General features: G+C 37.0%; 1 protein-coding gene across 1 annotated transcript; it reads right to left on the bottom strand.

Annotated features, from left to right (window-relative positions):
* Window positions 1–1,466: 1,466 nt before the first annotated feature.
* LOC114349987 (uncharacterized) lies at window positions 1,467–27,284 on the bottom strand. Its single transcript, XM_028300603.1, has 2 exons — window positions 27,139–27,284; window positions 1,467–1,983 (listed from the first exon to the last, which is right to left on the bottom strand). The coding sequence occupies exons 1-2, from the start codon at window positions 27,282–27,284 to the stop codon at window positions 1,467–1,469; spliced, it is 663 nt and encodes a 220-aa protein (XP_028156404.1).
* Between the last annotated feature and the right edge of the window lie 136 nt (window positions 27,285–27,420).

Genomic DNA, 27,420 nt, shown 5'->3' on the forward strand with positions numbered 1-27,420 from the left:
GGAATATCATCTGGACCAGGGCCTTTACGCGTGTCAAGTTGTTTAATTTTTGTGTCTATATCTTCCGCGGTAATTTCAATATTATGCAAAGAGAAATTAGGCACATCAGGCATGTCCACCAATACAGCAGACTGAGTGCACAAGTCATAAACTGACCCAAAATATTCCGAAAAGAGTTCACAAATGCCTTGACCATCCGAACATGTTTTATTATTGAATGTCATTTGGTTAGGAATAGTAACACCACACTTTTTATCGTTCACATAACGCCAGAATGCACTAGGATTTTCGGGTAGAGACTTCTCGATTGTTGATAGATAGGTCCTGTAGCAGTCGAGTATGAGTGATTTGCATCTGCTCCGAAGCAGTGAAAAAGTGTCGTAATCTCGAGGATTGGAGTATTTTTTGTAGCGTTTATGAAACTTGTTCTTTTCCTTAATACAGCGAATCAATGCTGAACTATACCACGAGGGATATTTATAAGAAGAGTTTCTTTTGTACGGAGTATGTTTTGAAATAATTTCATTTATTTTATTGTAAAAAATGTCAACACATGCATTAATATCAGCAGATGACAGAAGCGTTTCCCAATTGATATCGCACAACTCAGATCTAACCATAACATAATCACATTTGTCGAAATTGTATCGTTTCCTGTTTTGGGGTTTCAGTGGCTTATCCACTATAACTCCAGTTATGTTTATGACATACGCTAGATGATGGCAATCCGGAGGACACAGAGGTTCAGATTCAACAACGGCAATGGCGCACGCGGGCAGGGTAGAAAAAACTAAATCTAGGTAACGATTATTGCCATTAGGAATTAAATTAAATTGAGAAAGATTACAAGTGTTCATTGTTTCTAGGAGCAAACGCGCTTTGTGGTCTCGAGGGTTAGATGCCGAGAGTGATTTTGATACGTCAAGTCTTTCCCAGGTCACATTTACGGTGTTAAAATCTCCCAGTATAAGAAAGTTATCGCCAGGCGCTGAGTCAAGAACAACCCTCTGGCAGTTACTGTGGAACGCACTGATATCGTCATATGGCAGGTCAGGCGGCAAATAGCAAAGACATACATGTAAAGAAGCCTCACCCAATTTATCTGAAAAAATCGTAAGCCAAATGTCCTCGACCCTGCTCTCCCAAGAGAATTGACGGGCACAATTAATATTGTTCTTTATTGCAAGAAGAACGCCGCCCCCACTCTGCTTTACCGAACAAGAGCTCTCGCGGTCCCTACGAAAAACACTGTATCTATTATCTATAGACTCATTATCGTACACACCACAATCAAAGTTAGTTTCCGTTAAACAAACAATATCATAATCACAGTTCAATAAACTTAAATAGATATCTTTCAATTTGGATCTGGCTCTTCCTAAATTCTGATAGAACATACTATACATATTGAGAAATTAATATTTTACCAAAATTATAATTAACTAAATAAAGAAAAAAAATTAACACTAGCGTAACTTATCTAAGGAGTCCAGGTTGTGGATAAGAATAGCACCTGCTGAGTCGTCCTTGCGCACATATATCTGTCCATATTTTACCCACACATATTTGTAGTTACGTTCCTTTGCAGTCTTTCTAGTTGCCGCGTGCAATGTCTTTTGCTCTGGGGACAAGTGCTCGGTGACGTAGATTCTACACGGTTCACCAGGAATATCTAGGTCGGAAGTTCTTAAACCATTACCAGTGTGGGTTTTGTGGTATCTATGGGTTGCAGACAACACCAGGTCTCTTATTCGTGGGGTGGAAAAGGTTACTACTATATTACGTGGCCTGGAAGAGGCATTATTCAATTTAGCCACCCTGCGGCAAGCGCTAATTTGGCCATCCTCCACCGGCGCCTTCACAACTTCAATCAGTTTCTTGAGCACAGCCAAAATATTTTCGTTTTTACGCTCCGGCACTGCTTGTATTTCGATGTTGCAGTTGCGTGAGATCTTGTCGATGCCAACCAAGCGGATATTGAGTCTGTTTATTTCGGATTGTNGTTTTGTTTGGGGTATAAAGTTTGAATTTTGATGGCGGATATGAAGGTAAACAACTTTCGGCGCGCGTCGTAAGATGGTTGGGTAAGTTGGACCTGTACGCAGGCGGGGGTTAGCTGAGAGATGAAATTTTGCAATTTTGGATCATGAATTTTGAAAAAATAAATTAAAAGTAGGAAAATTAAATAATGTCAATAAAGTGAAATCACAAATTCAAAATGATTGAAATATATTTTATAAATTTCTGGTTATAGGTACAATCGTTTTATTGTTAATTAAATAATATTAATTAACTTTTCAGTCTTGTGAAGGAGTAAAAAATATCAGAATTACTGAAGTGCAAAACATAAAAACAGAAAGTAAATTTTTGCCTCATTTGGCTTAAATAAAATGAACTGAAAGGAAGTACCTAATAACTTAATAGATAAATAATTATTTGTACGAAGGAAACAACCCTTTTATGATTATAATGGAAATGAGTCAAGTTTTACCAACAACTTTTGAAAGCTGTTATTGTTTATTGAATTGTTTCGCGTTAATTTAACCGTTGAGATGGGATTGAATTAATCAACTGTTGTTTCATCGGAATGTGTTGTTTAGATTTGAATTTGATTAATTTCAATAATATGAATCAAGAGAATTCCTTTCTTATGTTATCATAATAATATTTGGATAAATCACGATATTTATTATGAAAATTAACAAAGTTTTTTTATTATTTAACAGATCGTTTTTAGCTTTTGAGTATTGGTTACATGCTCCAAGTTTTTAGTTATTACAACATGCAGATTTCAATATAACTGAACCTTTTGTATAGGAATACCTAGTAGTCAACTTTATAAATTCAAGCAAGCAAGCGACAACTAGCAAGGTAAAAACTGATTTATGACAAGGATAAAAAATCACGAAAATTTTGTACAAAATACAAGAAAATTTGGGTATTTTTGGAAGCACCAATGTGATGTTACGCCAAAATAAATAAAATTATTCAAAAATATTATCGCAACTAGTAGGCATTGCAAAGTCAAATGATTTACACTAACAAATAAGATATTTTAATATAAACAACGGGAGCGGTGCAGGATGCACTCACCCTTCTGTTCCCGTAATGAGGGAGAGGGAAAATTTGGGAAAACTCGCAATAATAGAGGGGAGGGTACAGGGTGTTCATTGTTCAAGTTCGCTTATTATAAATTTAGGGTTATAAAGAAGTTTTCACCTGGTTTAAAAGTAATTTTTTGATGATAAAAGAATTGATAATACTTGCCTATTTATGTTTATAATGGGGTCGGATGCCTTAATGATCAGAGCCTCAAGGCGACGTGTCATTCTATAGAAAGTTCGATTGAGTTACTTGAGTAGTTTGTATGTTTCAAAGTTATAAGATGTTGTAGGTAATATTAAAAAAATGATTCTGGCTTCGTTCCTACGAGTATGTTTAAGGTCGATCGGGACTTTTTCCAATCAAGTGTCCCACTGGTTTGTCCCAAATGCACAAAAAAACAAAAACACAAAAGTATTTTCCAAAAATGTTAGATGCAATACCGCCTGACGTTGACGTTATTAAGTTAGAATTTAAATTATGCAACGCGATAATTTAAAATAAAAATAATTGTTTCAAAAAGGCTTATCAATTTCCCAAACAGCCTGTACATCTAAATAAATTCAAAAGGCCTCTGGCTCAAATTGGGCGAGATCCAAACTGAGGTCCCGCACTCCCGGCAGATGTCGCCCTCCGATTATCGTATGCAGATCAACCCCCGCTTAGCGTTACCTGTTTATCATTTTGGGAAATGCAATTGTGTTGTTTTTGTATTTAGTTAGGTATACGAGGTTTTGCTACTGAATTGGCTGTAAGAAATAAAATAACTAACGCCCGTACCTATTTACTAACGGTGCTTGAAGTGAAACAGCAAATCGAAGGCACAGCGTTGAATAGAGCTCCGTGATTGGTTTGTGTGTCACCCTGTGCGTGCACGCGCGCTGTGAGACCTCATAGTAATGTTTGTGAATACGAACGTAACACACTATAACCACAAAGTAATGTTCAATAGTTTTGATGAAACATCTTTTCATTCTTATTTCTAAGAAAATTGGTCAGTAAAGAATAATTTAAATGAAATTATACTTCTGATAACCACCGCTCAAAGGTGGCGGATTTTTTCTCTATAAAACTGTTTCGTTCAGTTAACTCCTTGAGCTGGTTAGCTACAGTTGGGAGAATAAAAAGTAATTATTTCAGAACACACTTTTCGAGGGAAAAGGACACTTGAAATTCAGAAACACTTGTAACCAAAATTGTTTTATGTATATTTATGTCATTGTGTTCAAATTAGTAATGTTTTTGTTATTTTTCTGCGAACTCAAATCCTCCTTAATTTCATGTTGACGGTCCTTCACATTTCTTACTTCTCTCCCGCGACATTCGCAGAACTGCGAACGTTTGCTCAAACGGTCAGCACAGTATCACTCACCTGGGTCTATCTAGACCGAGGCTAACGACTAAGTTTCAGTCGGGGGAAAGTTTTAAGTGCGCTCGTTACGTTTGCGAGGGCCATCCGAGGCAATGGCGACAAAAAACGGTTAAGGGCCTAGAAGTTTTGCGACGAACTTGTTCTTTTGATTGAGTTGCGACCTTTTCGTCGTGGCGCGTAATTATGGGGTGTGTCGGACTTACGAATTCGATGTTCCGGATGGTGGACGGCGAATAAGGTATTTACCTGAAAAGAAAAAAAATGCTGTTAGTTATTGAAACTTTTCACACTTAGTACAGAATTAGGTATTACGAGTTAAAGATTATGAAGAACAAATGATAAAATATACATGAATTCAATATAAGCTCACAGTCACATCTGAAGTTTTCGTTCTAGTAATTATTGTAGCAGCTCACTGATATTTTTTAAGGATTTTTACAAGACATAAATTGAGAACATTTTCATGAGATTTACTTTTGAGAATGTTCCCATAATGTTCTGAATTTTCCTAAAAAACTCACGCATCGTATCACGTCAAATACGATAATATGGAATTTGACGTTATTTAGTGTTTTGTTTAAAATACACGTTGTCCTTGTTCTTAACCGCAACTCAGCCTATTTAATCCCTACTTGCTCCAAGTCTCAATTATCTTATTCACAAGTCGGACCAAGTCAATAATGACAGGAAGGATCGTTAAGTGGCCAATTGATCTCCGAGGGTGGTCTCCAATTCTCCATTGACACCAAATTGTGCCATTAATGGGACGGAAGAAGCTTGTGGCCGGTGGCTTTTTTTGTGGGGATATTCAATTACTTTAGCGAGACAATAACTGTGATAGAGTCTAATGTATGGGAAATAACAATAGTTGGTTAAGAGTTTTATTTTTGAGTAGACAATGGATCTGAAAGGACTGTTCTAAATGTGGTCTAAACAGTAAAAGACTATTTTACATACCTATTATGAATTCAAATATTTTAATAAATCCGTAAAATTACACACCCTGCTTTTTACACCAAGGTAATATCGATGCAATTTCCCTAATTCACTTACAAATTCGTCAATATTAGCTGTCATAAATTACAAAATCTATATTGTAAAACTCAAACTCCACAGCAGGTGACACTGATGAACTGCTACAAAAATTCGGAAATTTCTCACTTCCACAAAATTCGCGTCGTCAAAATTCTCGCATTTCCTTATTATTCGCATAACTCCAGTTCGGTTATTACTCGATGTCGGATGCAAATATCCGTCTTTGGGGCGCTGAGATATGGGGCCATAAACAGCAGGCCACTGGCAACACCTGCTGAGTATGGTCACCCCATAGACTGAAGGGAGATATTGAGGGGAAAATTTTGCATAGACGTTGATGCATTTGATTTGGATGGGTTTGATTTTATTTTTGTGTTTTTTTTTCTTGCTTTTAAGTTTTCAATATTAGCGATAGACCTTAATAAATTAAAACATGTAAGTAAAGCACATGCATCGTTAACTGAAAATTTATTAGGTGAGTCATTAAAATATTTAATTTTTATTTTTTCACGCCTAAGCGACTGAACCAGTTTGATGTAAAAACCTTGATCTCAACTGAAAGATGGTGATTTTGTTGTAAGAAGAACCTTGGAGAAGTAGGATAAAAATAATGGGAAATTGATAGTTTGTACGGCCAATTGCGTTAGGAATACGAAAATTCCTTTTTATCCTAGTAGTAATGTTTAAATTACGATTGGTTATTTGAGTTTGTGATTCTGGTACATAAACAAAAGTATGACCACTTTTAATTTACAAATGTCACGCATATTATCAAGGGAAAGTGCAAATTACATTTTCTCTAATATGCGAAAAATTGCCTACATTAATAAAAGCACACAGGCTACACATCAGGTGACAAATAGGCTACAATCGAGCCGCCAGAGGTCTCTATTACTTTTTAAATTAACGTGCCGATGACAAATCTGTCCGTTAATCAAGCCCAGAGGGGAGAGGGCCTCCTTGCAAAAAAATGACAGAGTGGAAGTTTGATGTTAGGATTCTGTATGCTACGGTATTTAAATGCTTCAATATGTTTTGTTTTAATTACTGTGAAAATCTTTGCATACTTCAAAATATCAGTCAGTCCTCAAAATGCAAGATCTGAGGGACGAATTATTTTAACTCGAAAAGATAATTTTCTTGTTTTAATAATAGATAAGTATATTATACAATGTTAGATTAGGAACTGCTGTCGCTGTGCAAAAATCGATTACATAACCAAATTTTGTGCTGACCATTTGAATCCATTTAATTTTGTAAGTTAGTCTTGATTTTTACTGAAGTTTTTTGAGATTACAAGAAGTTTTTCCTTAAATTGCCAACAGAATAAAGTTTATTTATTTCAATATTTTTGAAAAGATATTTTGAAAGCAGAAGCCCTTGCCTTGAAAGGACAAATACAGGATAATTTAAACTTCACAAAAAGTTATGTAAATACAAAAAAGGTTCACATCTCTGAATACGGGACCCTAAGAATCGTCTAATTGGATATAACTCGCTTGGAGGCCTTCCCTTTTTATGACTTTTGTTAGGAATGCTCAAAAAACTGACTTTCGGACGTATTGGTCCTCTTTAAGGAGTGTTTGCTGAGCGTCTACAACCCTCCGATCCCCTACGGGCTATTGGAAAGTACTTTATTTTTATTCTTTTATTTTCAGTTAGGAATGTAAGTACAGTCAAAAGCACATTATACTAAATTTTTGGGGTATATTCAAATTAGGATTTATTATAACTCCCTAAAATTCCAGGGTTTATCTCAATCTGCTACTAAGTCTTATTATACCATTATTAATGTTCTTATTTCAATGAGATCTTACAGCTGGAGATTTTTGAATAATAATTCAAATGGTAGTGACTGAGTAGTCACTCTCAGTTTAATCCACTCACCAATTATGACACCTGGTAGTTCTGGTAGTTCCCGTATCTACCTATGAAAATTCGTCATAATATTATCCTTGTTTTGTTTGGGGTCAGATGTTTATTATAACTAAAGTATTTAAGTACTCCTAATTTTACTGTTATGATTTCACTCGATGAAAATAGTAGGGAGATGTCCTTTAAACTAGCGTCAAGTAGACTGCCTTAGGATGAAAGTTGCAAGGGATGGAAATAATACCACTATTTTCGGTAGAAAAAACGGTGCGTCCGAGGAGATCTATATGCGTGTTTACGTTTGCGGTGGCGCGCGGACTGACTTAGGCTGAGTCGCACCACCTAACTATAACGATAACCGGTGTTTTTGTATGGAGTTTGACAGATTTTTGACGTTTGTCGAAGTTGACGTAAGATGGTGCAACCCAGCCGTAGGTGCGTTTAGTTTAGTAGTTTGCATATCGCGGTAACTCCTTGGTCGGCCGTAGATTTATTTCATAACGTACACAAGAGAATAAAACTTATTGATGAGTACGGTACCGGTCTCACTTAGAACATCAAAACTACCACAAACATAATCTATCTAAGTACTTACCTAGTTTCATTAATATGATTAGAGTCCCTTACCGCCACAAAAACCGTAAACCGAATTCGAATGCCCCCAGGCGCGGCGACGTAAAAACTGCATAGGGTGGCGCGATTTGTAGCCGCTATAGTTGTATTTATGTACACAGACGCTACGCACATATAACTACCATAAAAGGGTACATACTTTAATTTAGAACCTTATAATAAAGAAATATAGCTCAAAATTATTTGGGAAAATTCGTCAATTTATGGTAAGTTAAAGTATTGCTGAAAATTGAAATTTTTCACTAAAGAAAATTTACTGTATAATTTTTACCTCATAAAGCTTTTATTTTAATAAAAAACGTCACCATCTACGAGAATCAAGAAAACCACGGACAAAAGCTAGTTAACTTCAAACGACTAATTAGTTTTCAAAACACGAAATGACTCTATTTCTAGAAATTCTACTAACATGACAACCTTATTACGTAAGACAAACCTCTAATTGTAGAATTCGACTTAATTTTTTTACTTAATATCTTATTCGCAAAAATACCTCATACATATTAAATTACCTACGTCTAGTCTTTCCTTTATGGCAATACCTATTGTATTGCCATAAAAGAAATAAAAATTAAAAAGCACTCAGCGGCACATGTCGCGTGAAACACAACAGACGTCATAACAGAGCCATAAGGTGGATTAGAGGCAGAGACGGGCGGACAAATTAGTTTAGCGAACCGCAATTTACAAATAGCAGTCTTAATAACGATAGAAACAGAATCGAAAATTGCAATGTTTTGGTAGAGCGCCAGACGTTTGCCAGATTAAAAAATAATAAATGTGAAGAAAGATAATATTTTGTAAATGGTATTAAACACAAAGAATAGCAAGTTCTTGTTTGTTTTGTTGGAATTTACACTAATGAGTATCAAGTAAAATAATTGCATTCATACCAGACGCAAGAGCAAAAGAAAATTAAATGTTTTACCAAAAACTGTTGTTTAGTGTTTGATGTTTTTGCTCATATAAAGTTTATATTGAGGTCACTCTGGTGTCAGAATTATTTGCCACTTAATGACTCTTTTGTGTGTTCTCTCAATACAGTATTTAGCCACCCATTTTTGGGACACACAGATTGATTGAGTGTTTTTTCAATATTTGAGTAGTCATCGAAGCCAAGACCTCCAGATCAGTTGAAACGAGCTCACTTTAAACAAATAGAGCTGTACAAGAGCATCTGAAGGCTTCTGTGCTTTGTTATTTTTCACAACACTCTCTGAAAAGACTTGGGCAGTACTTGTAATTCTCCCGTTTCCGCAGTATTTTTCCCGTTTCGTCAAAATTCTTTTTAAAAAACATGACTGACGTAACGATAAGACCCTGAAATTATTAGTCCTCTGACAGACTTGAGACGAGCATTCGCGGCGTGTTCGCCTTTGTGAACAGACATCTCTCATTACAAAGGCTCTTACGAGCGTGTGTAAACATTGCGCCTTGATTACTGGGGGCCCTACTACTGGTTCAAATGAGACGATAGTAAGAGGTGGTAAAGCGACTATAGGTAGTACCTTTCCTAACATTATTGTGAGATTGTTGAGATGAAAGAAAGATAGAGTGCAAATCTAAATAAAGTCAAAATTGAGTGGTATTTAAAAAAAAAGGTAGAATTTTTGTTTGTTAATAAGAATTAACGCGTCTCAGTTAGTCAACGGTACGATGCCCAAGTGAGGAAACAATGTTGTAAAAGAAATTGTGTTAGTGTCATTTAGTAAGAGTACCTAAGCAAGCTTCCGAGCATTGGAAAGTACGTTGAAATTCCGTGTTCTCCAATGTCTAATGCAAGGTATTTACAGTTCAAATAAAAGAAAAATTCAATTTTAATAGTGCATTACGTATTATCTGACTAAATTTTCTCAAAATGTCGTAGTATGGGCGGTATCTCTTGAAAAATGCCCGTCATATAGCCGCGCAGACGGCTGGAGTGAGCATGCTTCAAGGAATGTTGAAATGGAACGTTTTCCATCCGAGGACGTTTCGGGTGCAGAGCGCGTGGAATTTAGTAAAATTACCTTCAAGTGAATTGAAACTGAAGATTTTGAGCTGATATTTGAAGATAAAATCTTTGGATATCTAGGCCAAAAAGGTACGCAGCATTCTAACGGATTAATAAATGGAGTATTATGGATTAGTGTGACTGTGAAAAAAAAAACATTTGACTGTAGTACCTGCTAAGCAATATCTTTTTCAATTTGGTGTCCTATGAAGTCAATATTTTTGAAAGAATGGCTTAAAAATTTCAATTTTAAGAGCATACAATAAAATCATCGCCAAAAAAGCGATGATTATTTAACCCCAAGTTCTATCTAGCAGATAGCTGTTCCCACTGTTGTCGGCAGAAGGCTACAGTCTAGACTCTAGACTAATATTCTAAAAAGGTTAAACTGTTGGGGTCTTTGCAATCTTTGTAACTACCGATTTGAATTTGGATCTTTATAATCTTTGCTACCACTACCGATTTCAATTTCTCTGGTAAATACGAAAGTACAATTAATGACGGGACGGTATACACTCTGCATCTTATGTAACGACATACATTTCGCAAAATAGCAGCTATTACAACGGAATAGGTGCTTCTTTGCAACAAAATTATGGTATCCTGTGCTGTCAATTTTACATAGGTAATGCCTTTCTTTTTGCAGTACATATTGATTGTGGTCTAAATACTTACAATGTTCAAGACGCGGAAAGAGCCTCCGACTCCTAAATATAAAAACCCGTCTGTTTGTCTATTTGTAATCCTTCAAACCAATTCCCACCGAGCAAAGCTTATCCACAAAAAGCGACTGCAGCGCTGAAGGAAGCTTAATCTGCTTCGGTACCCGCAAAGCATTAGCGGTACTTCCCCGGCAAGTGACGAGGTGGGAAAAAGGTTGGCTTTGACTGGAGAAGACTTTGGACAATCTTTTGTTATTATGTACTTTAATAATGGATGCCAGTGACATTACTTGGGAGAGTGCGTTATAGTAATCAACCAATTTTTGTTAAGTTCCTAATGAAAAAATGTTGTATAATAAGAGTATACAATGTTCTACTAGTAATGTATAATCCAAAGTTGCTTGCGTTGAATGCAAAGTGAATATTTCGGGGTCACGGCATAATTAATAACTAAATTCTTTAGGAATGGGTCAGAACCATGAAGGTATATTCTACACAGATATACAGTTTCGTAAATTTTACGGCTTTAAAGCACCTTTATTGACATGCAAATTTTTCGCCGAATCGCAACGTTTTGACAAATGAAAGAGACGGCGATGAGAGCCATGAATGAGAAAAGGACCGAGCGAGGAATAATATTGTGACAGGCGCTGGCCTCTACGGCTCTACGTGACGTTACGCGGACGGCTCTATGCTGTAGCGTGCTATTTTGGACTACTGGGACCTAAAAGAAAAGTAATGAAAAAGTTCATATCTGGTAGTGAACGTGGGGAAAAAGTCATGTTTTCTTAGTTCTGTTTTCTTTTGAAAGTTCAGATGTAATGTGAGAGAAACGCAAAGAAATATACATTCAAGCATAAAATTCACATTTGCAAAAGAAGTCTGTTGTATTCCAGTTTCAAATAAACTACATAAACAATAACCACAAGTACGTCATCCTTTACAACCCCAAACACATTTTTTACCTTTACTATGTGACGTGCACCCTATTGCAGAATCCAGATAGCCTGTCACAATCTATCAACTACCACCATCACGTACAATAAACGTAGTATGCATAAAGCTATCCATGCGCCCCCGACCCTCAAAAATCAGCGTGCATACCACCCCAAGATATATGATTTTAATAATCACCAAGATTACAGTACGGAGGATGCCTTGAGTGTCCCTCAGAGAGTCCTGCGAGAGAAATCGTCCCTTAGCTATTTCATTTGTGAGGGCCACTTGATATATGCCAGAGCCTTGTTGTGTAAGGACCTTTTTTAAGAAGGAATTTCTTTTATTCGGAGCTGTTTTGTAGCTTGTAAAATCAATGGAGCGATGTTTAGGGACGTCTTTGTGGACGAATGGGGACTTTGTTTTGTAAAAAAGGTATTAGAGATAGGACGTACTATGGAAGTATAAAAACAAATAATAAATACTACAATAGCACCTTGAATTCCATTCACGCAAAAAAGTTACCTAGAGTTCAAAACTTATTAATCGCTAAACTGAATATTATTCATAAAAACATAAATTAGTAACATCAACAGCAGTAGTTATCCTACCATGAAGTCTTTCAGCACCATAATGTCCTCTGTTTGTCAAATTGACATACCAATTAGCGCGCGAAAACCATCACGCGGCCATCTTCAAGATGGCGCGCAAGATGTCGTCAAAAACCGCGCGAGTGACGGCGCGTTATTGGCGCTGCAACCGGTGCAGTGGTTTCTTAATAAACGACGAGTTATTAGTCCCTGTTACGTCAACACGTTTGAGTTTAATTTCGAAGGCAGGTGTTGTCGGAAATAGTTTATGACGTAGTAGTTGGAGTGTCTATGAAATATGTCGAGATGAAACTCCATAGATAATAACTCCGTTACTTGACGGAGTTACTCACACAAAGGACATCAGAATGTAGGTAAATGGATGGAGTTATTAGAAAATGTAATTAATTAGGTTTTTGTTTGGCTTTGTGCTGTGTGTACATAAAAAATGAGTCTTTTATCAATATTATTTTAATAAAATCCCTCATTTTGGCGGCTTCCGAATCTTATACAAATGAGTTTTTAATCTTAGTTAACTTTTCCTTGGTCCTACTTGTCTGATAGTAAATTAAATTACGCGAATTTAATTAAAGTTTTTCAAAGTCTACTTGCTGTAACTAATTTTATAATAAGTTGCAAACATTTTAAGAGTCTGGAGAAATGAAAGTTCTCTGCATTCTCATTAAACTGGCGACACTTCTTTTTTGCTGACGGCAACACTTGATAAGTACGGAAACAGCTTTCTAATTAAAAGTCCTTTCTACGACTGTTAATTTAAATTTCGCTACAAACTTGTCTTGTCATGTACTTGCATTTTAAACCATATTTGTATATTTTTTACTTGGTTGCAGAGAAAAAAAGATCTTACTCGACTACAACTCGTAAGAGAAGCATAGTTACTTAGCGTCAATAATGTTTTAAGATGTTCATACGTAACAGAGCAGTGATACGCAATGAGTTCAGTAGGGGGGTCATAGACCGAGTGTAAAAAGCAGTTTGGTAAAGACATAGGTAGTACACTGCTAACTCAAATTTCCAAAAAACTATTTTTTTTAAGAAGCATAGGCTAAATCACTGTTTTTGAGCACGCGTGCGGATATGGTCTCTCTAAATAAAACTAGATAAAACACTATAAAATGTGAGATAGCACTTTTGCATCAGCAATTTAATTCACTTCAATTCCAGAAAAATAATATAGTCTATCCAATACCGCTAACGAAATTCTGGAAAATTCCCTATTGGAACCCTTCCAAGAAACATAACCTTGGCAGCTCTAACATCAAAAAGCGAAGCATTATCGATTCCATACAACCCCGAAGGTCAAGAAGAGGGTCTATTCTCATAAACTTCTGAAAAACTACACGAAATCAATACAATGACTTTGCCTTGAACTTCCTAATCTAATGTAAACTTTATAACAACAAGTTAAGGTGCGTTTTTTTTGTTATTCAAATTGCGTAGGTCGCGGTGGTTAGGGCAAGCGTAGAATACAAATCAGGGGAGGGTGGGGCAAAAGGTGATATATCAGTCTGAGCTCCAACCTCCTTACAATGGAGCCTTTGAACATTAACTTCGGCTAATTCAGGCTGATACAAATTAATTAAGGTCTCTGGGATTTGGGAGAATGCCTCTAATTAAGATTCAGCTAGGTACTTTTTGAACAATTCAAAACAATTTAAAACTTTAAAAATCTTTTTTTTTGTGAACTTATTACTTTATATCATACAAATTACAGATATGTTGTATGTATAGAAAAATTAAAAAAGATGGTGTGAGACTAAAATATTCCGGATAAGTATTAAAAAAATAATTTGAAACTTTAACACATAAAGCATTGACATTAATTTTGAATCCACATGCGAAATATTACAAATCGCATGAAATTCGTGTAAATTAATTAGACCAAATACTAGGAAATTCATGCGTCTTTTTTACCCTGCTTTAATTAGGTACCTAGTTTGAATGTAAATCTTTCTAATATTCCAATCTGGGGGAGCACTGTATGCAAGTGCACTCTCCCTGCGTCGACGATGTTTATCTGGGGGCACGGCAGTGCCCCCACCAAGTCGAGCAAAAAAGCGGCACGGCCGTACCATCCTTTTCTCGAAGCAATTCAGGCCATTTTCGACCGCCTGTAACTTCGTTGTGGATAAAACTAGAAGGCTGAATTTTCATTAGCTATGTAGGCATTGTAAAGACACGGTATATTTAAAATTTCATTCAATTTGAACCAGTAGTTTAAGAATTATAACGGGTCAAAGTTACTTCATTTTGTCACTCACTGACTCACTGACTCACTGACTCACTGACTGACTCACCGATCATCAAAATTCTAAGGCACTTCTAGCAGACCTAGAAGCTTCAAATTTGGAATATAAGTAGTGTTTGGTTTATGAATCAAGGAAAAAATAAAATATTTGGGGGCACGGTAGTGCAACCGCCAAGTCGAGTAAAATTTTTCAATTTCGGTCCAGTTTTCTAGATACATAACTGCTGTCTACAAAATACAAAAAGAAATGAGATTTGGGGGCACGGTAGTGCAACCGCCAAGTCGAGTAAAATTTTTCAATTTCGGTCCAGTTTTCTAGATACATAACTGCTGTCTACAAAATACAAAAAGAAATGAGATCCCATCAAAAACAATACTTGTCAAAAAAACCAAGTCTCGCAACTCAGTTGTTCTACGGTAAAAAGTTGTGAGATCCATGTAATACCAAGTCCAGGCCAGGAAATCTTTAACGTTTTACATAAATATATTGACTTGGCCATCGCATGAAATAATTTAATTTACACGTGTTTTCATGCGATGGCCAAGTCAATATATTTATGTAAAACGTTAAAGATTTCCTGGCCTGGACTTGGTATTACATGGATCTCACAACTTTTTACCGTAGAACAACTGAGTTGCGAGACTTGGTTTTTTTGACAAGTATTGTTTTTGATGGGATTACGTTTACTTCCAAGATCGCAGTAGCAGTGGTGGTCGATTGAATATTTGTTTCTTCAGATTTACACACTTATGTGTATGTATTAATTTTACACTATAATAAAATAGATAACTAACTTGAAACATTTAAAAAAAAAAACTCGAGAAAAGAAAACAAATAAGACTTGAGTAACTCCCTTTCAATAGTCGAGTAAAAAATACAATTGCAAAATCTCTTGAGCTAATGTAAAAGTTTGCTATTGTACCTATTACGAGTATCAGGCTTCCGTAAAAAGCATTTTATAGAATTTTCATCGAGCTCACCGTGTATTTTATTAGCATCTCTTTACCAGTTAGTTTACTGCAAAATCTAATTACAGTTCGACCTGAGGCAAAATAAAACGCTCACAAGTCTAGCATCTAGTCTGTAAATGCTTAAATTTCATAAGGAAGGTCAGCGATACATCTCAAAATAACATCACAAGATAAAAACAAAAATATAATAAATCTTGATGCTTATGTCGTTGAACTATCTATTTTGAACATTCATGCTGAAAATGTGTATGTTTATAAAATATTTCGAGTTATGAATCAACATTTCATTTCATCCAAGATTACTCAGTTTTCCTTAATAAACTTCTAAAAGACAAGATGCTTTCATAATAAATACGATACATTTTCCCATCCTCATATCCGAGTTTCCAAAACCTTTGAAGACGAGTTCCCATGCATTAATTCTCAGCAACGCACACACCGACAAAGATACATTGAAATTTCTTACCTTCGCAAAGAGCTAATTGGAAAGTGCGAAACGAGAACCCTACATGAGCTTGCTATTTAGAAGTGTACTCTAAATCATTAGTATAGGGTAGGAATTTGCTTATTAAGGAAGGACACCAGCTTGCTACTTTTGCAGCAATTTGAAATGCACTCTAAGACATTACATTAGGGTAGGAATTAGCTTATCAAATGAATGATTTGCGACAAAGATAAGGGTTGTTCTGTTTAATTTTCATTGACAATTGTTAGACGGGTTTGCGAGACTTGTCTCTGGAATGCATATAGTGCAATTTAGTTTGCAACTTAAAATTAAAGATCTAGAAAATTCTTCATCAACTGTTTTTTAATAAATATAAAGTTTGATAACAATAAAATACAGCCAACTGTATTAATTAGTTTTACTCTGTTACTCTCTCAAAGTAACTAAATTAAACTCCTTTTATTGAAATGCCAAGATAAATAACAATAAAATTGAACATTTCAGTACTACAGTCAACGCTGAAACAAAACTTTATCAAACGAGAAGAAAAATAAAAGTTGCCAGACATTCGACGCCAAAGAAAGTGCGCAACTGCTCGATTTCTTGTAGCAATTTCTAGCATGAGACAACAATATCTAGATTCTAGACTGGCAACATGTAATGGGGACAGATGACAGGCAAACAGTGACAGTATAATAGGAGAGCTGCAGATGGTAGTGTGACACTGTGGGGGACTTTCGTAGCGTTTACGAGGTGGGATTTTTCAAGGGCAAGCTTTCGTAGCACTGCTACAGACTACGAATTGTAGCTACGAAAGGCTTGTCTGTAAAATGCTACAAATTATGAATACATTCTTAGCGTTTCTACTATGTTTATCGTGTAATTTAAGTAACGGAAAATACAAAACCGTATCGATAAATGTTCTCCACTGTTTACCAACAATGTTTAAGCCACTAATGCCCGTTTTCACCATCAATCCCTAATTTTTAAGTGAGCCCTATGGTGACACATAACAGGCATTTTCTTGTCATAGGGGTCTCTTAAAAATAAAGGATTGATGGTGAAAACGGGCATAAGTGTAGCATTTTGCAACAATTTTTTTTTTTCAAATAAATATGAGCTTTGCGTTTTCGTAAGATTATTTAACTTTGTAACACCAGAAAAGTTTCTGTTGCAATTCTTGCCGTTTCTAAAAGCTATTTGATGTTGAAGATACATTCGCTTTTTCCTGTACATTTTGATAGAATTTTGTGACCAAAAACCATGAGATCTTCTGCAAATGGAGCTTAACGTCTAATTAGATTCATCCTAGCTTACAAGAAATCACGAAACGATTAAATAATAGTTGTTATAAAAGTCGTTAAGTGTAAATGCCGCTATTAAACTCGAAGGCGATGCCCTCTTTCGCAACGTTGTCTGTTCGCTGCATTTTTGGAAAATGAAGCTTTTTCCAGCTTTAAACTCGGTGCGACAGCTGATCCGTGTTAGCGTAATTTCATCATTTTAATCTATTAGGATTAGATATTTTTAGTAACAAACTGACATTTATTTACTTATTTTATTAGGACGGTAAGGATATAATTTTATTCTTTCAGATCGAAAATTTTTCATTGATAGAAATAAGGTAAGCAGTGATTAGGATATCAGTATTTATTACCAAATAAGTACACAAAAAAGGTCGTCGGTCCGAGTCCACTAAAGGCATATAATGCGTTAGAAAGTTAAGATAACTAACTAAATCAGTTTTTAAACGAAATTTAATTATATTTTCATGTGCCAGCATCGTAATACATACTTATTTTACCATCACTATTATCTGCGTTATTCAATATAGAACTAACATAAAATGCTTTAGGCATATGTTAACCATTAATCCGAACTATAAAGTAAGAGGATCACGTACTTAACCGGCTCTTTATCTAATGCCATTATAAATTACCTATTATCATCTTAATGGTAATGACGCTACACGAATAGTTAATAGTTAATACACAACCCTATGGATGAAGCCGAAGGAATTTCTACTCTATTGCCTTATAAATAGAGTGCGGTTTTGAAGTGATGATTTGATAGAAATAGGGTCTTCAAAAATAATACTAGTCGTAAAAGTATGGATGCGTTAAAACAAGATAAGTAAAGATGGTTAATAGGGATTTTGTTAATATCTGTATGTAGGTCAATGTAAACATAAAATCTTTTAGTGAAGTAAGATATTAAAATAGGTATAGGTATCTATACAATCATTAAACACTTGAAATAGGCCATCAGAAAGCCCGTTGTTTTCTCCATAACATTTTTTTTATACATATAAAGTAGACAAAAAACACTTTAGACGTTTTAGGAATTAAATGACACTAAGTAGCTTAAGGTGAATAAGTCACTCCACAAATTGACCACTCTTTTAATACCCTAAAGTCAAATATGGATAACTAGCACAAACAAGCGCTACAAAATTCGTTACTCTGTCCATTTAATTTACAGTTTCCGATTGATTTATATGCTTAGCGGTACATTTGGCTGCGGTTTCATATTCCTCGTAATTATTTCTGGTAAAAATAACAAGGGTGGGCGTTTGAAGTCCTCAGGGTCGGCTTTCAAATAACACGGACAATTACGATATCGAGGGACTCGTTACGGCACCGTGTCGGGTGCCGTGACGTCTTTAAAATATTGCATTTTTTTTGTCAAAAAAAAAAAACAGAAACGACTATGGTGCCAATAGTAGCTGTCAGTGTCGGACCGCCGAGTGAATTTTTTTTTTTAAAAAAAAGGTAAAAATGGTGTCAGTGTTTGACTGGCGATTCTAGGTTTGGTAGTTCGAACTCATCTCTCTAACTAAAACTTATTTTAATAATACGAAGTATGGTATTAATTCTTATCCACGGTACTTTTTAGTGTATTAGAAATACGAGAACATAAACCAATTCGTCGCTTGCCTCTCTAACTGACGTATCCGTCATTTTTTTCGAAACTGAGTTATCTACACCATCTTAATCAATTTCGCAAGACGAATCGATCTACCTATCTAATCGCCTGAAAATTTTGAAAATGTAAGTTACGTCAGTTAGAGAGGCAAACGACGATTTTTTTTCAATGAGTCCAAAGTTGTGTATGCCAAACATACTCGAAGCTTCTTCGGAATTAACATTAAGTTTTTAAATCTATTGAGTAAATTCAACATTTTATGTAAGAGCGTAATCAGTCAAAGTTCAATATGTCCATCAGAAAGCTACGAAATAAAAGTTTATCTATGACCCCACTATGTTACGGTTGTCCACACAGGTGGTGACAAGAGGACCAGCTGTGCTACTAATAAAACACATGTTCGTTTGTACACCATTGAGTGTGGTCTAACTAATCAGGAGTCATGACAAAAAGGGGCACAACTAAACAGGTTGGTTAATCAAAAAAGAAAGAAAGAAACGTTTTAACAAAATCAAGTAATATTGTTTAAGTTTTAAACGCGTCACACGTGATTTAGACTCTTAAGACAATTCTAGAACCCAGGTCAAGCTGCAAGTTCCAATGGCAAAACTAATTTAAATACTCATAATAGCAAAATTTATTTTTGTACCAGACCACTACACTTTCATTAGGTTTTGTTATAAAAATCTACTAAGCTTGAGTCACTCAATAAAGACTGGTTGGTCCCATTTACTGCCTACAGATGCCTCTGTAAATGGGTTGAGTTCGCCTTACAATATTTGCCTCTATTTCAAACATATAGACTAAGGCTGGGTTGCACCATCTTACTTTGACTGTAACAAACGTCAAAAATCTGTCAAACTCCATACAAAAATCACCGGTTATCGTTACGGTCAAAGTTTGGTGGTGCAACTCAGCCTAAGAATACCCAGTGTTGCCTAGTCAAAATGTACGCTGCTATTGTAACTACTAAAAACAAACAGCTAAGCCATTCTACACTTTACGTGGGCTATAAAATACCGGCACTGCTAGCCGTGAACTTCAGTCCCGACCTAATCCCTGTCTATTTTGGGCCCCCGCCATAAAACTTATAAATAATAATCGGAGGGACGATGCACCGTGATAACAGCTGCAGGGAGAGGTGTCTTCTCTGTCTCTCTTACTCTTATCAGAGTGATGGAGAGCGTGTGAGAGACAGATAGAAGTCGCTAGTGGAGACGGTAGCTAGAGAGTACCTATACTGCAGTATCAAACACTGAACAGAATACTAGAGCATTTAAAATACATACGTGTTTCATTTTAATTCAACTACAAAAATGACGATCTACACCTAATTCCATTACGAAGCCTTTAAAATACATCAGGAGTTAATAGGTCAGCATCAAAAGTAAAGTTCTACTGAGTGTGAAAACACAATTCCAAAAAAATGGTTTGCTGATTCCATAATCCAAATGAAAAATTACTAAAAACTTTTTCATTACTAAATTTCCAGGTTTTTTTTCCTCTATTTTGTAGACATTTCACGGTTTTTACTTTTTGTCTCTGAATTTGGCAATTGATATTTTGTATTCAAAATTCAAAATTTTTAAAACCGCAACATAATGCTGGCTCTACATAAATATTTTTACAATTCGCAGTCACGCAACACACCCGAGAGATGAATCGATTAGGCATTATGAATATTGATGCCGGTACGTGCTGTGTTTACAAGCGTGTCTAATTCGATTGTAATCGATTCGTACATGTTTTATTTTTGGTTTTAAACTAGTAATATAACAAAAGTGGATTTCAAAAATAGGTGTCATTAAATCTATGTAAATGCTTCTTTCATCAGTTACGAAGTTGTTTGATGATGTTTCGACGACAAACCAATAGTTTGAACTCCTATGCTCTTTAACTCGTTCACGCATAAAAATTTTAAGTTCGTTCGTTCGTTCGTTTCAGCCGAAAGACGTCCACTGCTGGACAAAGGCCTCCCCAATTTTAAGTAAATTCAATAAATTGTTCACCTGACCCAGAAAACGAAGAGTATTTGAGTCTTTCAGACTTACAATTATTACTGTGAATATTAACTCTGTAATTAACACGATCACTTACAAATTAATTAGGTTTTCCAATTACTTTCTTTTAACTGTCAACATTAGGTACCAATTTTTGACTCTACCCTAGTCACAGAATATCCTTTGTGAAATAGATAGAGAAAAATTCCTGATGAAAAAAAAACAGGAAAATAGTAGCAAAAACATCACTCCAAATTGAACACATACCGCCACGCAACAAATCACGTCCGATATTAGAAGCGATGAATCGATTCACTATTAGGCGTTATGAATATTGATGGCACGACGTGGTGTGTTTACGGACCCGACTCGCTGCGTAATCGATACTTGTCGATGTTGCGAAGTATCTGTGAAGTGTTACGGCACTAAACTGTTTTTTTTCAGACGAAAACTTTTACCAGCCAGTTACTTATATTTTGGCCGCTTTTAATTGAAATTCAGAAAGTAAAAACTTTTTGTGTTTTATGTCATTCAAATAAAATTAAATAATATTACAAGAGTTACAGACTCCATTAGGTATGTTTCTTTTTTTTTTGAGAGTATTACTATTTCTATACGACTTTTTTATTTATTGTAACCGTAAATATTAAGATTTAAGCATAGAAAGGAGGTAATAACTTGACGCAAGCTAAACCACACACACTCAAACCCACCCTTAAAAAAATAACATCGGCAATTTGTATTTTTTTCCCCCAAAAACAAAACAGTCATGAAAAATAGCACTCACTGTCATATCAAACTATATTACTGGCTTTATAAATCGATGCCAGCTCACTAGTTCCATACAAATAGAGCACGCTCCCTCTGGGAATCGAACCTGAGCCTACCGCACGTTCCGTACGTGCGTGGAATGCCGATACAAGTTAAAAGTCAGTGTCAGATGCAGTTTTTTGAGGGTACGAAGGGGGGGGGGGAGATAAGGTTGTAAGTGAAGTAGAGACGAGGGGCTTTAATTTATTGATTCCAAAAGTTAATAAAATTGTTCAATTACGCAAAAATTTGGATTTAGAAAAGGATACATTAATGACAGTGACCCAAAGTAGCACGAGTAGCAATTTAATAACACTTTTGGGTAGAGCTGATTGACTTTATTTTGTAAAATTGCGTTAAATTTTTATGAAAAGTTTATGATGCATAAATAGGCGTCTGAAATGGCTCAATTGGACTAACGCGGCAAGGCTTAACGAAAGTGGTTATTAGTGCACATTCACAAATAAACGAGCTAACGTTGGCAACAAAAACAGTAAACAGCCGTGCTTTTTAGACCGCAATAATCAGCTTATCCGCCCCAGGAAATATTTTGACGAATCGAATTTGTTTTTGTGCGGGCCTTGAAAACTTCATACAAACTGGCCAAGAGCGAAACAGGGCGAGTGTGAGGGTTCCATATGATTAAATTGGATTCGGTAGTCATTTTTTACTTGGACTGGTTACAGGCGTATCTTTGCTTGTATTTAGGCTGAGTGAACTATAAGGCTGAGTTGCACCATCTAACCTTGACCGTAACTATAACAATGTTTTTCGTATGAAGTTTGACAGACTTTTGACATTTGTTAAAGTTAAAGTTAGATGGTGCCAGAATCCAGCCTAAGTCGATTTCTGTCATCATTAAACGCTAACAAAATGGTATCAACTCATGGCAGAATGAAGGCTGTGTTTTAATAAAAGTTTGGAGAAGTACTAGTCCAGTAGAATTAGCTTTTAAATCGGAAATAATTCCTACAAAAGATTTTATTGTTTTAATGGCTTCATTGGTTGCCCATTTAGACTCTCCTAAGTTTTCGACTTCGACGGAGTTGTGCTTAAGTGGTGGGGGCCCCCGAAAGGGGCATTTTTTCGGTTTTCTGGTTATACCGCGTAAAGGACTTACCCTATCAAAAAGTGGTCTTCATGACGGATGAAGGGCACTTAATCCTGCATTGAATAAGACCAAATTTATATGTTTTGGACAAACCGTTCTCGCGCTAAAGTTCGGCAAAGTAGAAAATATACGTATAATTAATGACCCTCTCCATGTCCAATGGTTAGTTACCCACAGGCTTCCAAGTCTTGAAAAGGGCCACCTCAACCAGTGTAACCCTATCAAGGCTTACGAGCTTGATGCGCCTATCCTTATTCGTCCCAGCCGTTCCTTAACTGCGGTTGCTGCACCTCTTCCTGGCACTCACCTGAACGACTCTGTGTTACCTACTGTTGCTGCCCCTCTTCCTTGTATCCTCCTGCATGACTACGTTGCCTAGCCGTATGCCTGGTCTAAGGTTCGACGCCAAAAATCAACAACAACAAGTTCATATTAAAACGCTGAAGAGTTTTTTGTTTGTTTGTTTGAACGCGCTAATCTTAAGAATTACTAGTTTGATTGAAATCATTATTTTTGTGTTGAATAGCTCATACATTGAGGAAGGCTATAGGATATATACAATCACTCTACGACTAATAGAGGCGAAGCAGTAAAGAAAAATGTTGCAAGCACGGGAAATAGTATTTAAACTATTTTCACTCGTACGAAGTTGATTTTGTGGCGTCGAACCTTGGACCAGGCATATGGCTAAGCAATGAAATCGTACAGGAGGGTACAAGGAAGAGGGGCAGCCACATTAGGTAACACAGAGTCGTTCAGGAGAGTGCCAGGAAGAGGTGCAGCAGCCGCAGTTAAGGAACGGCTGGGACGAACAAGGATAAGCGAATCAAACTCGTGAGCCTTGTTAGGGTTACACTGGTTCAGGCGACCCTTTACAAGGCTTGGAAGCATGTGGGTAACAAGCCATTGGACGTGGAGAGGGTCATTAATTATACGTATATTTTCTACTTTGCCGAACTTTAGCGCGAGAACGGTTTGTCCAAAACATATGAATTTGGTCTTATTCAATGCAGGATTAAGTGCCCTTTAACCGTCATGAAGACCACTTTTTGATAGGGTAAGTCCTTTACGCGGTATAACCGGAAAACCGAAAAAACGCCCCTTTCGGGGGCCCCCACCACTTAAGCACAACTCCGTCGAAGTCGAAAACTTAGGAGAGTCTTAATGGGCAACCAATGAAGCCATTAAAGCAAAAAAATCTTTTGTAGGAATTATTTCCGATTTAATCAATTTTTGTGTTTAATTCTACTGGCCTATACACCTAATGTCTAAATTACAATTAAAACACCAAGATACCATGCTACCTATTATGGCACGGAAGAATAAAAAACGAAGATATTAAACGCCAAGTTCCATTCAATAATAAGACTCTTGTTTGTATACTTAAGGATTGACTGAACCGCAAAGTTTCTCTACGGAACCCCAACCCATAGATCCCAGAACCAGATGCGCGCTCCCACGGAGGCTCGTGATTGACACCGAGCCGGATCGCGATCGTCACGGGTCGCGGGTTCGATTCCATTTGGAGCCTGCAGCTATAAAACGTTCTTAGAGAAATGGACAGCATTTTTATTTGGTATGGGCTTAATGTGTCGTTTTGGTTATGATTGTATTGGGAGCGAATTTTGTGAAATATTTGACGTTGGTGTACAAACATGTACTTATTGGAGCTTTTCTTTTGTCAACTATTGTTTTTATTATTAAACGTCGATGGAAAAAAATAGTTTTATTTAGTTTTGGACCTCTGACAAACTGGTTAAGGATTGTCTTAAATCTGTAATCTAGTGATTTCATGCTAACTAGCTATTCATAGTTTCATAGAATTTAATAGTAAAATAAATTTGATTTCACGCAATCTTCAGGCAGCCAGTAAGTAGATCAACAACTCCCTCAAAGTTAATTTTCCATCTAGACAGCGATAACTGCATTCCCCAATCAATAGACGTCCCTCAGGACTCGGATTGAAGACAATGAACCGTTGCTGGGACTAATATCAATCACGGGAACACCTTCGTGCAAATAGCCGAAAAAAATCCAATTTCAATCCAGCCCAGTCCCGCCAAATTGGGTCAAATCCATAACGATCTTCTGACGTAAATCCCGAAGTTCGTATTTCGAACGAAATTACGGCCCATCGGCCAATCGGACGGCCGGTTATCGCCATCCAATGACACGGGCCCGATTACGCTGAGCGTAGTAAATTCGAAAATCGAACCAAGTTGGTTAATTACCGAAGTAACTCGGTATCGCGTCGCGATCACTACGGCTCTAGATTAAATTTGAATTTGGAACTCTATTTCCGGAGACTCCGATTCGATACGTAGCTGCCAGTAACATAGGCAGCTTATTTTTTTTAACAAAGAAGGCTTAAATATATAAATAGAACAAAAAACAATATTTTTTTTAATATTCTTCTATCAATTGATAAACAATTGCACGATGGTCGTTAAAGATTTTAAGGGCTCATTTTTATCGTCAATTTATTACAGACATTGATTCAGCATCGATACTAAAGCCGAAATCGAAATAGCTTCATTAATGGGAGTGTAGTGATGTTCGCTATGACTACGTGCGATACGGAGAGAACGAATGGATTATAATAGTTATCCATTGATAAAAAAAAATATTTGATTGTCTTAAAAATAACCTATTGCATATTGGAAAAATTTTCAAGAAACTCGTCAGGCAAATATTTATTTATTTATTTATTTTATTCGGAAAACAAACAGCAATACAATACAAATAATGGGACCTTAAATTATGTATCTGCTTAGCCATTTATAGGTAATCGCAAATGGAAGTTAAGATGCAAATAGACCATATGCCATAGCAGACATTTATAGAATTTACAAATGAAGTTATTCAATTTTCTCTGCCTAAGGTGTGTGAAACATACAAAAAACCTTAATATTTGATTGATATGCATTAGACTAAAATTAAATAAAAATCGAAAGTTATAGGCTTCTTCTTCTTTTCATGTCGACAACAAACCTACACAGTGTCAGCCCAAAACTCTGCCACGATGACAAACCGAAGTTACAGGGTAATCGCCGTTTACTCGATGTAACATTCGATAAATCGATCATCCCTATAGTTTCTGATTACCAGGCTCGCTGCCTAACGAACCTAATGTATTCCCGGCTGTTTGCAGAAGGCAATATTTTAATTGGTGCATCCGTTGTTTAAAGGCATTCTTCAGTCTGATGGTCACATTTATGCAGGGTTTAAATTAACAGAGCAATATTATTTGTCGAACGTGATAATTAGAACCGGTTGGATCAGAAAATGTAAAAAAAGGAGTTTGCAGCACTAACTTATCACGCTTGTGGTGTGGCAGAGCAGAAAAGGACCCACTCCCCCTTATTACAAAAAAGTTAAACCTGAGACAAACCCTGAATAAAATTACATTTCCATACTAAATGTCAATTTAAACCAGAGTTCAACCAGAGTCTAACTTTTTGTAATATGAGGGATTATCTCTCTTCTCGTGAATTTCGTAAAAGGCGAGACAAAACAGGTTGGTTAGGCCTGTCCAACCTAGCAGGTCAGTATGGAGAGTGTAAGACTAATTCTCCATTTGCCTCAGGTATTAGATTGGGTTGTGCTCCTGCATTGGAGTTGGAGACAAAAGGTCTACGCTAAAAATCGCACGGGCACCATCACGTGTGTCTATATCGAAAAATAGTGTGAGCAGCGCAATGTCCGAAGTTCGAAGCGGGCATCCACGTAAATAGAGTAAGTAGACCTTAATGATGATTTTTAAGGGACGCGCGCTGGTAGTCTGTGGAGATTTTCCAGCTTCAAAATGGGGACGCGCGCTGGTAGCTTGAAGAGCTTTTCCAGCTTCACCGGGCAAAGTGACGAGTACAGAAGGTACTCAAGCTGTTTGGCGATCGTCAATTATTATTTGTTTATGTATTGTACTATGTACTGACCTGGTGATCTCGCGCTGCGCCGCGTGCAGCTTGCCGGCGAGGCGGGCGGCGTCTTCCTCCGCGACGCACGCCCGCGCCTCTCAGTGCTTGTTCACGTTGACTCGCGGGCGCGGTGGCGGGCGCGGTGACGAAATATCAAACATATGTAGTGATTCCAAGTGTTCACGTACGAAACGCAGGTGCGGTCTAACTAGCGGGCAAGCTAGCGACTGGTGCGCGCGAAGCGCTCGCGGTAATTTCAACGCGTGAAGATGTTTGTGTGTGTTCATGTCAAACTAGCGGCGGCGCGCGCGTTTCACTCGCGACGTCAGGTAAGTTCAACCAGTTTGAACTTGTCGCTAGAAACGATAGTACGTCACACTCGCGCGAACGCCTGGTGGTTAATGTGAACACGAGCTCGCAACGTTTCCCGCGCCCGCACCCGCCCCCGCGCCCGCGCGTACCTACGTGAACAAGCACCTACAGCTGGTACTGACCTGGTGATCTCGCGCTGCGCCGCGTGCAGCTTGCCAGCGAGGCGGGCGGCGTCGGCCTCCCAGTCACAGCGCGCGCGCCACTCGCGCTCCGCATCGCTGCGGCCGCCCCCTCGCGCGTCCCTACAGCTGGTACCAGGTCTGTTCATCTCCGCGAGTTTACATCGAAAACAAAACACACACGATGGCCCACCTACAGGATACTATTCGACAAGGCCTCACATACGAGCGAACATTGACTCACGCACGCGTATTCTTGTGTATGAAGGAAGAAAATAAAGAAAA

This window comes from Ostrinia furnacalis, unplaced genomic scaffold (assembly GCF_004193835.3).
Source record: "Ostrinia furnacalis isolate ACB-3 unplaced genomic scaffold, ASM419383v2 OfSCF0767, whole genome shotgun sequence".
In the NCBI taxonomy this organism is placed as follows: domain Eukaryota; kingdom Metazoa; phylum Arthropoda; class Insecta; order Lepidoptera; family Crambidae; genus Ostrinia; species Ostrinia furnacalis.